The following is a 13,419-nucleotide window of genomic DNA, read 5'->3' on the forward strand; positions in this document are numbered from 1 at the left end:
AAACAGTGAATTATTTAAAGCCTTGGATAACCTATTATTATTTTTTATGGCTCGACTCTCTAGTCCCCAGTGGAGTCGCCAGCTGTCGTAACGTGCGGGTCCGGGAACCCGATCGCTAGACGTGACCTGTGAAAACTCACTAAAAAATTCAACTAGGAGTCGCCACCAATCTTTTTTTTTACTAGGTGTGATTGGCCACCTATTGACTCGATTCTAATCGATGCAAACTTAAATTAATTTTAAGCCCACCGAAAAGAACCTTAAACCGGTCTACAATTTTCTGGACCTAGGTTCGGGAGTACGGTTACGCCCGGGGAAGGATTAGCACCCCTCGGACGCCCGTTCCATGAACGGTACCATTTTTAGATTATCCTATTGGGCTTTAATTTTTAATTTCACTAGATTTCCTTAATTATTATTTTTTATTTTATCTCCTATTTAACCTAAAATGGAATGCAAATGGGTGGTGAGATGAAATGCGTGGCGTGAGATAAAAATGCCGGACAAATAACCTTTTATCGAGGATATTTTCCGAATCCGCCCATCATGCTGGTGGGACTCGGGATATTCTCTCACCTAAGGAATTATCCGAGAAACTCGCCTTCGCAAATTCGACGAATAATTCCCGTCATCGGGGTCATCGTACGTTTTCTTTTTAAAATAATATTTTTGTGCATAATGAACCTAATTCGGGCAAAAGCCTTTTATTAAAGATGATTCTCGAGCCCTCCCATCATACTGGTGGGACCCGAGGACATCTTTTCACCTAAGGAACTTTTCGAGAAATACCCGCCTTCGCAGGATCCCCGAAAGATCCCATCATCGGGGCTTAGACTCGAAAACAGAAATATTTATGTGCAATGATATGTATGATGCAATACGTATATGCTATGCTAATGCAATTATCTATATTTTTTGTTGTTATTAATTATTTTTATTTTATTATCATATTTCCTATTATTATTTCTAATTATTATTATTATTATTATTTTTATACTTTACATTTTTTGTTCTAAGTTCTTTGTTTTTCACTTATAGTTAGACAAATTGTTTATAATTCTATGTTATTTTAGTGAGTAAAAATTATATATTTTTTTTATCGTACTATTTTTATGTATTTTTATATTTTTATTATTATTATATTTTTCATAAGCGATTTTTATTCAAACCTAATGCTTAAGATCTTATTTTATATATATATATTTATTATTATTATTTTTTTTTTTTTATCTTTACATTTCTTATAGTTTATGCCACTTAATGCTCAATATTTAATTTTAAATTAGTTCTTTTTTTACTATTATATATTTATTTATTTTCATTTATTTAATGTCATGTATATTATATTTTCAAATTTATTATTTATTATATGTTTGAATTATTATTATTTATTATTTATTTATTTTTAATTATTTATTTATTATTTTTATCAAGTAATTTTTTGATATAGTCAAACTTTTCATTTATTAAGAATTTCGGAACCTTGAAATCGAGGCCCTCCCATCGTACTGGTGGAGCCTTGATTCGGATTCTGAACCTAAGGAATATCGGCCCGGGATTGCGACTTCTCGCATCCCGATCGATTATCCCATCATCGGCACTAAGTTAAATGATTCTTTATCTATATTAAATAGTTCTTTATCTCCTTCTATTTTGTTCTTTCTCCGTTTATATAGAACTACCTTTTTACCTAATTTGATTTTTCCACATTTTTGTTTCATCATATTTTAATTCTAGTTCTCCCTAATTTATTTTCACTCTTATTATCTCTATATAAATTTTCATGACTATGAATCTCATAAATATGTTCCACATTTCATCTTTTCCCATATTTATATATATATATTTTAAAACAAACAATCCGCTAAATATTATATGTTTTTTAGCTAAATTAATACTCTAACGAAACCAATTAGCTTCCTTTTTTTTATTTTATATATACATATATATATTTTAAGTCAAACTTAGCACCACAAAATCAAGCCAATATATCTATAATAAAAATGAAAAATTTACCTTGTTATGAATAGCCACACCCTCCAACACCGAAACAGTGTCGTTTTGTAATCAAAAGGGGTCTTGGGGTGAGTCAAAACGGTGCCATTTTAAATCTTTGGACCCTCCCTCTTTCTTCACGCACCATTCTTCTCCCTTTCTCCTTCTCTATTTTTCACTGTCGCCGGCACTGCGTCACTTGCAGATCTGGTGCCGCGCCAGCCGTCGCTCCTCCCTCTCTGGTGCCGCGCCAGCCGCCGCTCCACTCTCTCTTCCTCCGTTCGGTGCTCCTTCCCCTCGCGCCAGATCTTCGCTGCTGCTGCTCCCTTTCTCTCTGGTGCCGCGCCAGCCGCCGCTCCTCTCTCTCTGGTGCCGCGCCAGCCGCCGCTCCTCTCTCTCTTCCTCCGTTCGATGCTCCTTCTTCTTGCGCCGGCAGCAGAACACCTCTCCCTCTCTTCTCTATTTTTCTGCCCAGCTCTCCTTCCTCTTCTATTTTTCTGCTCCTTGGTTGCTCTCCATTGTTTTGAAAGCTGCCTCCTTGCTGCAGGTTCTCCCCCTCCCATTTATACCCGATTTCTGGGCTTTGGAGGGGGCGCTCCAGTACTGCCTTGTCCCTGGGCACCCAGGGGCAAGTTCCACTAACCTGCCAGACGCGAATTTTTCGCGTCTGGCAGGTGAGAGAGGTGCCTGGCAGGGTGCGTCCGCACCCTGCCAGTCGTACCTCTCTCCCTTTCTTTCCATCATTTTTTGTTCATTGTCTTTTTAATCTAGTGTCTACAGCATGCATATAATGTAATTATGAAATGTATGGCATAAAATCTGAAAATGCCAAACGAATATTTTTAATTAAGAATATTTTCCGAATTCGTCCATATATTGATGAAATTCAAGGATACTTTCTCATCTAGAGAAATTTTCTAGAAACTTGCATTTGCAAGTTTAACGAATAAATTTCATTATCGGGATTGTCATTTACAAGTAAAAATGATATTTTTATAAATACAGACCCTAATATGAGCAGAAGCTTTTTATTAAGAATATTGTTCGAGCCCTCTCATCGTATTGGTGTGATTCGAAAGTATCATTTTACTTAAAGAATTTTTTGAAACAACTCGTTTTCGTAAACTTTCTTCAAAAGTCTCATCATCAGGGCTTAAATTTGTGCATACGATACGTCTATATGCCATGATAGTTAAATGATATATAACAAGTTTCAATATTAATTACTAATTATCCCTATTATTCCACCACTTGGAAGTTTTCTCTTCCTCATTTTTATTATTTGATCCCTATACATATATCATAACTAAATTCTCTATTAACCTATTTTTTATCTACCTAAATCTATTTGAATACAATAAAAAAATAGCTTTTTGGTTTGTGAAAACCAGCCGCTTGAAAATTAGTTTCTAGGGTTTTTTGCAAGGCCGAGTAAGAAAACGCTGCCCTCTTGGGGTGCTGGCACTTTTTTTTTTCAAAATTTTCTATTTTCTCATTTTTTTCTGTGTTCCATAATATTCTTTGTTTAGATCATTTTAATTCCACCTTATTAGTCTTAATTTAGTTTTCTTAATTTTTGATCCATTCTATTTCAATTTTAATCACATCGGGTCTGTTTTTGATGAGCAACCAAGAAAAAGCCTAAGCCTTAAAGTCCACTGCATATTTAATTGAATTGACTGAAAATAAAAGAAAGTAAACAAGATAATAAAATAAATTAAAGTACAGAAAAATAAAATAAAAGCATATATAAAAAGCAAAAGCACCCATAGAAATACTAATTACCCATAATTAAAAAATGTGCACCCTTTGTGAGGGATAGCAACGAGAGAATTATTATATAAAATCTAAAAACTAACAAAATTTAGTGTGGAATAAATTGAAAAGTTGACTTTTGGGCATTTAATGTGGAATAAATGGGAATGTGGGACTTTTTGATCCGAGGTTGGGACTTAGGAGACCGCAGGCTTTGGAGGTGGGCTTTACTGCGCTGTCTGGGCATTGATTCGTGCGCTGGGTCGAAATTTTCAAGCCATCGGAAGGTGGTGACCAGGACAAACAACAGTTGGGTAGCGTTTTTTCCAAGTTTGTTTACATCTTCTTGGCATGAATCATTGAAAAGTCCACTAATGGGTAATGGTTCTAGAAGGAGAAATGTGATCCACACAAGCAAGGAATCAGAGCTTTCCAATATTATGTTTTAATACAGTGAACTCAAGCAAGTTTTCCACGGTCAAACTCAAGCAAGTTTTTCCACCAAGCCAATTACGTGGAATTTTTAGTCTGTGGAATTGGACCGTTAACCAAGTAGTCGGCGTCGTTGATGGTTACGTCAAAGTTCACGAGATATTTCTACTCCTTTTGAATTCAGTAACTCACATGACTAATTACTTTATATAAATAAATATTTCAAATATGAATTTTTATTTAATAATTATTGTTTTTATTAAAAAATATTGCGCTACTCCGCCAAAATATTAAGAAAGATTCAAATATCACTAATTAAGCTATATAAAAACACATTTGAGTGCATTAACATAATATTACAAATTGCACATTATTATAAAATTACAAGTGAAATATATTATAATATTTTTTTATGAAAAACGACTATACGCAATGCATTCGAACATTTAATTAATTAATTAGTACATGTTCGAATCCTCTTCTTCTAATTTTTAAAAAAAAACTACTATAGATGACATATTGATTATAAAAAAGTATATATACTCTTCTTTTGGAAACATTAAATATAAATTAAAGTAAATAACCGATCAATTTTCATTTGGGGTTTGTCTAGTCCATCTATTCCGTAAGGCAAAAGGTAAAGTTGCTACTATTAAATTGATAGTTTTGCATTCGATGGATTAAAATCATCAAAACTAAGGCTACCATTGTAAGGAATGTAAGAAATTGTAATAATATTTAACAAGTTGCTAGAGAGTCGAAGGAAACCAAAGTTTGAAAAGTATATAGATTAATGTTAGGGAGAAAAAAAAAACAAAAGAAGTGCAACTAATTAACATATATAATAAAGGTCACGGCCTAAAATGTATGTTTTTAATTTAATTAATTGTTTATGAACTAGCTAGGGACCCCACCTTCTATTTTTGGAGCTTTGTGAAGAATGTAATACATTTTTCTTCTACGGTGGCTAAGGCTGAGGTTATAAATATCTTGAGCACAAAGTGTTTTCACGTACAATACAAAATAAATGCACTGCCATAGTCATCAATAAACCAGATCCGATCCGCCATAGCTCTCTCTCTCATCCATTTATTTTGCCCGGGATTTAAGCATGGATTCCTCAGGTAATGTCCCAAGATGGACACCAAGCCCGGCAAGATCACCACAAAAAGAGCCTGAACCAGCTGATCACGATGACTCTGAAGTCCAAAGCATAGTTTCTGAAGAAGATAACAAGAAGTTATCCAAGATGGCAACAAATTTTCCCTTCAGCACTGGCTTTACGAGGAGCAGTAATCCTCCTCCTGACTCGGGTGTTCATGGAGTTCCCTCTCTCAGGATTGAGATGGAGCCAGTTGACTGCACAACACAAGGAGATGGTATTTTCTTGACATGGACTGATCTATTGGTGACCGTGTCCGGAGGCAAAAAGGGACCCAGGGCGATCTTACAGGGGCTCACCGGGTATGCTCAGCCTGGCGAGGTACTAGCCATCATGGGACCCTCAGGTTGTGGCAAGTCCACCCTTCTTGATGCATTGGCAGGTATATTTGTACATATTTGCTTGTGTTCGATTTCCATTTTCCAAAAGCATCTTCTTCTGATCGAACGTTCATCAGTCACATCTTCTGGATTAAGATACAACGTAAAAAATAATAGTAGCGGTAACAGATATATTCAGGGTTATGACTTTTTGAGATAGAAATTTAGAATAGATATATTCAGGGTTCTGACTTTTTGAGATAGAAATTTAAAAGTTTTTACATGTTTGGTTTGTGAAATAAATAAAAATAAAATAAAATAATTATTCTGTGATAATAAAATAAAATAGTTCTTATTTTACTTTATACGACGAATAGAATAAAGTAAAAATAGTTATTATAATTTATTATAGTATTTAGTTTGTAAAATTAACTTTGAAATAAGAAAAAAATAAAAATAAAAAGATAATAATATTTTTATTATATATATTGTTTATTTTTATTTTATTTTTAAATATTAATTTTTATTTATAATCTAATATTAACATTATAAAATATTAATATATTATTTATAATTTAAATATTATTATGATTATTTTTTATTTTATTTTTTAATATTAATAATTTATAAATAATTTAAAATATTAATTTGGATAATTTAAATATTAGTATTTTATTTATAATTTAAATATAACTATGATTAAAATATTAATACTTTTAATTAATTTTTAAATTCAAAAAAAATTTTAACATATAATTGAAAATTTAAACTCTTTATTATAATAAGATTTATTTGCATCAAAAACAAAAATGCTCTTTATATAATTTAGTAAAATTTATACCAAAGGATAAAATTAAGTGAATTTTTTCTTTTATAATGATTTAATTATTTTTTATGAAAACTTTAAAATTTTAGTAATTTAATAATTTTTTATTAAGTATTAGTATAATTTTTTATTTTTTTATTTTTTTTCTCTAATTGTATTTTTTTATTTTTTAACTTATATTTTTACTTAATAGTTTTAAAATTAATATTTTTAAAAGATTAATATTTTATTTATAATTTAAATATTATTATAATTAAAATATTATTTTTTAATTTAAAATATTAATTTTATAAGTTTAGGTTTGTAATTTTTCAAAGAAAATAAAATATTAATTTTATAAATTTAGTCTAAAATGTTTTAAATTCTATTCTCATGGCTATTAAATAGCTAATACCATGAGAAAAAATAATATTAATTATTTTAAGGTTTTGCAAGATTTTGATGAATAATCATTCTGGTTATTTTTTTTTTCATAAACAAACCAAACATAGAGAGAAAATTTTTTAAAAATAGATTTAGCTATTCTCCTAACCAAACGTGTAATTTGTGTTTCCCAAACATTGAGGATGTGGGACGTGTCATCCAATTATAGATTCCAGCTATTTTAGTTTAAGTTTTCTAAATTGAATTTGAAGCAATTGCTAAAACTTATAGTCGGGGTTTTGGCTTTTTGAGATACAACTAGATACGAGTTCTCATTTCTCCCTTAACTCATGGCACGTCATGCATTTATAATTTTCGGATTATTCTTATCCCTTTTCTTGACCCTTTTTTAGTTGACGTCAACACTTTTCGTAGGTGGCCGCTATAGCCTATGTGAATTCTTGTTGTGTCGCGGGCACGGGTCAAGTCAAATACTATAGGAAAAATGAGTACTTGATCAAAGTTTAGCTCTTTTAATTTGACTAGCTAAATGGGCTCCATATTCACACTCACCTCATCAAGTTTTGATTATTCAAGTAATTAATGACATACTGTATTTAATTTTAAAATTAATTAGACATAATATTTGAAATATTTTTAAATTAGTTTTATTGTTTTATTATATTTAATCAATCTTATATATTATTATTTTAAATCAAAGAGACTTTTATAACTAACAAGTTAAAATATCATTTTATAACTTTTATTTTCAGGTGCTATTAACGTGGAGTGTAAAAATGACACATAATCGTGTCATCATTTATTATTATATATAAGTATGTCATATTAATTTCACGTAATATATAATGACAAAAATTATTTTGACTAATAACAATATAAAAATTTAATTGAATGTAAATAAGAAATAAAAATTTATTTAAAAATTTTTAAATAATTCAATTTTTAAAAAATATTATATATCTCATTATAAATTTATTGTTTATCAATGGTATGATTATATGTTTCTCCACTCTCGTAAGGAATTTCTAAATAATTTCATTTAACATGGTCAAAAAGTTCACCGAAGACCTTTTTGATCTTTTGGTGTTGTTTACGTTTGTCCTTTTCTCTATGGAACAGAGTTTCTCTAGATTTCATTTTTTTGTTTTAGGGCCTTATCAGTAACTCACTTTTGTTTTAGGGGCTATTCTTGTTGAGGCTGCTGCCATTTGTTCCTTTAGCAGCTATTTCTTTTGTAATTGTACAGAATAGGTTCTTTCCTATGCCAAAAGAGTCTCTAGTTTAAGATTCTTCATGGCATTCTAGCTTTTATCACTAATAAAATTCCATTTTTCCAAAAAAAAATTGCAGGAAGACTAAGTTCGAATACACGACAGACTGGGGAAATCTTAATTAATGGTCGAAAGGAAACACTTGCCTTTGGAACTTCGGTAAGGAAAAGCAAAGAGGGAAATTACAATACAACCCAAGAGTGGTTCTAAATTTTTTTATGCCTTGCTCTGATTCCAAAAGTAACACAAGCTTTTCAACTTAGTTTTTATGGCTTGATTGATAACCCTCTCTTTCCATTCTTTTCACATTTCACATGTCTAAAATTCGAGCATAAAGTAAAAATAAATGAAAGCATTTTGCATATTACTTTAACAGATGTTGGTAATCTCTCATTAATCAACGGCTTTTCTGATGGGTTTCTGTTTTAGGCTTACGTGACTCAAGATGATACTCTAATGACAACACTCACAGTAAGGGAAGCTGTTTACTACTCGGCACAGCTTCAATTGCCTGACTCCATGTCAAAATCTGAAAAGAAGGAAAGAGCTGAGATGACAATTAGGGAAATGGGGTTGCAAGATTCCATGGATACAAGAATCGGAGGGTGGAGCACAAAAGGACTTAGCGGTGGACAAAAGAGGAGAGTTAGCATTTGCATTGAGATCTTAACAAGGCCAAAGCTTCTCTTCCTTGATGAGCCTACTAGTGGACTAGACAGTGCAGCATCCTACCATGTCATGAGTCGCATTGTCAAGCTAGCCCGTCGAGATGGAAGGACTGTAATTGCATCGATTCATCAACCTAGCAGTGAAGTTTTTCAGCTCTTCCACGATCTCTGCCTTCTCTCTTCTGGCAAAACTGTCTATTTTGGTCCTATTTCAATGGCAGAGCAGGTTTAATTCCTTTCCAAAGTGCATCTTGATTCGAATTATGTCAAATCTCTTAGACGTTTGAAATGGCAAAATCTAACGTTCTATTAGTGCAAAGTGGCACAGTAATTATGAGCAATTGATGGATTTTGCAAACTAATCTTGTTTCTAGTTTTTTGCTACAAATGGCTTCCCATGTCCAGTTTTGAGGAACCCATCAGATCACTATCTTAGAACCATCAACAAAGACTTTGATGAAGTAGGTATATTTTTCTGCTCTTTTTCACTGCAAGGATAAATTATTATGCAGTTGATAAGTTAGCAATTTATGAAATTGTTTATTGATGTTGATTAGGACATAGAACAAGGAAAAGGTAGCATTAACACAGAAAAAGTCATCGACACTCTCGTCAAGTCCTACAAGTCATCAGAGATATGGAAGCAAGTTGAGCAACACGTACTCAAGATATCCCAAAATGTATGCTTGTTTGAAATTTTAACCACACCCACCCCCCACCCCTTACCCCCCCTAAAAAAAATCCCACTCTATGAAAACCAATTGTAACTTGTAAGATTTCTTTGTTTGCAGAGAGGAGGACCTCTAGAGAAGAAGGGAAGCCAAGCAAGCTTCATTACCCAAAGCATTGTTCTTACAAAGAGATCCTTTGTCAATATGTATCGTGATCTAGGTTATTACTGGCTTCGCCTTGCAATTTACATTGCATTATGTTTATGTGTTGGGACTATCTTCTATGATATTGGCTTGACTTTTGGCTCCATTCAGGTAACTTGATGATTAACAAATACTATCCTTGCTTTACTAAATTAGATAAAAACAACTGATTAATACCTTTGGATTTTCAGGCTAGAGGCTCCATGCTCATGTTTGTTGCAGCATTCTTGACATTCATGGCAATAGGTGGATTCCCTTCTTTCGTTGAGGACATGAAGGTATTAGCTTTGTTTTTTATTATCTATAATGACTTAGACATGGTAGGTTCACAGTCCATTAGTGTTGACATTTTTCTTTGTCTTTTTCGAAATCAGATCTTTGGACGTGAAAGATTAAATGGACATTATGGGGTTGGAGCATTTGTCATTGGAAACACGCTTTCATCCGTCCCTTACTTGTTTTTGATCTCTTTGATCCCTGGAGCTCTAGCTTATTACCTGGTTGGACTTCAGAAGAGTTTTGAACATTTTGCCTACTTCGTGATATTGCTCTTCACTTGCATGATGCTGGTTGAGAGCTTAATGATGACTGTTGCGAGCATCGTGCCAGATTTTCTCATGGGAATCATAACGGGAGCCGGTATCCAAGGGGTGATGATGCTAAATGGAGGCTTCTTCCGATTGCCAGATGATCTTCCTAAACCATTTTGGAGATACCCCATGTACTACATTGCTTTTCACAAGTATGCAAATCAAGGATTCTACAAGAATGAATTTCAAGGATTAACTTTTCCCAACAATCAAGCAGGAGGACCTCCCACCATTACTGGTGATGAAATCTTGAGAAATTTTTGGCAGGTAGAGATGGGCTACTCTAAATGGATTGACATTGCCATCTTGTTTGGCATGGTAGTTATATATCGTCTCATGTTTTGGGGAATTATTAAGACTGTTGAAAAGGTTAAGCCTCTCATTAAAGCTTATATGGCAGTTAAGTCAGTTGCTCCTACGCAGTCAAGTCAGATATCAGAAAATCCACTCTCCAGTCCTTAAAAATAAGAAATGCTACGATGTATTTAATTACTAGTATTATTTATGGCTTTCTTTAGGTTTGCTTGTTACGTTTGCAGGTTGAATAAAACTTGACTACTCTCCTAGTGTGAAAATGGAGGATAAAAGTATTAGCCTATTTCTGATTTGCAAATCCTTTGTTAGAGTTAGGCTCTGTTTACAATACTCTTTAGTGTGAAAAGTTAGTTTTCAATTTAGAGAAGTAGTATTGTGTGCTAATTACATGTCTTTTACTTTGTCGTTATTTAGTTTCTTTTATTTGGTGGTTATTTGGTTTTAATGTTAACTATGTTTTGGTAGTTAAAACAAATGTAAGAGATAACCCACAAACTTACTGCACATTTAGTATGGGGAATAGCTATGCTATTCCCCCTCTATTCCCAGCCCTTTTTTTGTGCCTTTGTTTGGTTTAAGATTAAGACATGGAATAAAGATTCTGTAGGAATAAAGATTCTGTAAAATCAGTTAAACCTCAGCCTTAGCTATTCCCTTCTCTCCCCCTGGTAATATCTATTCCATGAAACATGGAATAGCTTTCAAATATATAATGACTAAAATACCCCTTATAACTTAAAAATATTACAACTTTAGACCTATAAATACTTTTTTTTTCTCATTTCCCCTTTTCATTCTCTCTCTTCTCACGTTTTTTCCTCTCTCTAATTGGCACACAACATCGAAAATAGCGGTGACAGTGACCGAATATGGTCAGAAAGCGTCGATCTAGTCCTTTCCGACAACATTCAACCGAGATCCAGAGCACTGGATATGGTGCTTCCTGACCAGATCCCTCGGTTGGATCTGACACTCCACGACTAGATCCAGCGGCTGGGAAGCACCGATCTGGCATCGTAGTGGCCAAATCCGGCCACATGGTGCGTCAGATCGGGGTTTTGTTACACCGATCGCCTTTCCGGTGATCGGTCCATGAAAAAGAAAAAAAGAAAAAGGGAAAAAATAGAATAAAAAAGAATAAATTATTTATAAAATTTTAATTAATAATATTTTATATATAATTTAAACATTATTAATATTAATATGATTAAAATATTAAAATTTTAAACTATTAATGTTTTATTTATTAAATTATTAATATATTAAATTTTTAATGAGTATAAAAAATAAAAAATATTAATATTTTAATCATAATAATATTAAATTATAAAATAAAATATTATTAATTAAAATATTAATAATTAAATTATACTAAAATATTAATATTTAAATTATTAATTATTAATATTTTAATTAATTATAAATTATTAATATTTAAAAATAAAATAAAAAATAATTATATATAATAAAGGATATTTTTATCTTTTTATTTTTTATTTATTTCTTATTCCAAAGCTATTGTTACCAACCAAACACTGTAATAAGTCATAATAATTATTCATACTATATTTCATTCATTATACTAAACTACGTAATACTTATTCTATTCTATTCCAACCTCATTCTATTCCCACGTAATAACTATTCTACTCCATTCTTATTTATTCTGCGAACCAAACGTGCTATTAGTGGTGTGTCAATTCCAAATAGTGCTATTTACTTTTTTTTAATTTTAACAGTTTATTTTTTAACATTATCTTTTGTAAGGCTATAAAAGTTGTTATCCTTATTAATGAAATAGTGCGTGATTATCTTCATCATTTTTGTTTTTTAGCACTCAATAATCTTTTAAGTTTTTCAAAATTTTAACATGGTATCGGAGCGTTTATTTTAAAGGACTATGTTAGTGTAAAATCACTTCAAAAAAAAATCCTCAATAGTTTTTTTTCCTTACCTTTTACTATCTATGTTCGAAATACTGAAAAAATGGCCTTTACAAATTTCATTGCGGCTGCTCCACCTGTTTTTACAGGAGAAAATTACCTAATATGGATAGTAAAAATGAAGGCGTATCTTCGTGCGTTCGATCTTTGAGAAATCGTTGAAGTTGCTAGAAATCCTCCTAAGATGAGGCAATCAAACCCAACAATCGCACAGTTAAAACAACATAGCGAAGAAATTGTAAAAAGGTACAAAGTTTTATCCTGTATTCATTCTACTGTTTTTGACTCAATTTTTACTCATATAATGGATTGTGAGTCTACAAAAGAAGCATGGGACAGGTTGAAGGTTGAGTTTCATGGCAGTGATAGGACCCATCAAATACAAGTCTATAAATGAGATCAGTCTTAGACTTATAAATAAAGATTTTCTTCCACATAATATATATATATATATATATATTGGATTAAAATTGTTAATCTGTAACAATTATTCATGTAAATTGAATTTAATGCCTACCATCGTGCATTAATTGCCAAACCATATACTTTGTACGTAGATAAAATACTTGCTAGTTTAAAGTGATGATAAAATACTTGACTAAACCTGACAATTTTGTATACGACACGTTAACATGACACGAGAAGACACGGGTTAAACAGGTTTTGGGTTTAGTGTTAACGTGTTTCGTGTCTGACACGACAAACATGTTTAAACACATTTACTTAATCGTGTTATCGTGTCTTAAAGTGTCTGACACGACAAATACGTTTAAATACGTTTACTTAATCGTGTTATTGTATTTAATCGTGTTATCATGTTTAATCATGTTATCGTGTTTAATCGTGTTATCGTGTTTAAACGTGTATACGTGACACATTTATT

The 13,419-nt window shown here is 31.9% G+C and overlaps 1 protein-coding gene across 1 annotated transcript; it reads left to right on the forward strand.

Annotated features, from left to right (window-relative positions):
• Positions 1-5,183: 5,183 nt before the first annotated feature.
• On the forward strand, positions 5,184-10,876 carry LOC148764458 (ABC transporter G family member 1-like). Its single transcript, XM_088804883.1, has 8 exons — positions 5,184-5,726; positions 8,225-8,304; positions 8,575-9,039; positions 9,188-9,274; positions 9,371-9,493; positions 9,605-9,799; positions 9,880-9,966; positions 10,063-10,876. The coding sequence occupies exons 1-8, from the start codon at positions 5,294-5,296 to the stop codon at positions 10,738-10,740; spliced, it is 2,148 nt and encodes a 715-aa protein (XP_088661009.1). The 5' UTR covers positions 5,184-5,293; the 3' UTR covers positions 10,741-10,876.
• Positions 10,877-13,419: the final 2,543 nt, after the last annotated feature.

Source organism: Theobroma cacao, chromosome 1, assembly GCF_053813885.1.
Source record: "Theobroma cacao isolate CCN51 chromosome 1, ASM5381388v1, whole genome shotgun sequence".
Lineage (NCBI taxonomy): Eukaryota > Viridiplantae > Streptophyta > Magnoliopsida > Malvales > Malvaceae > Theobroma > Theobroma cacao.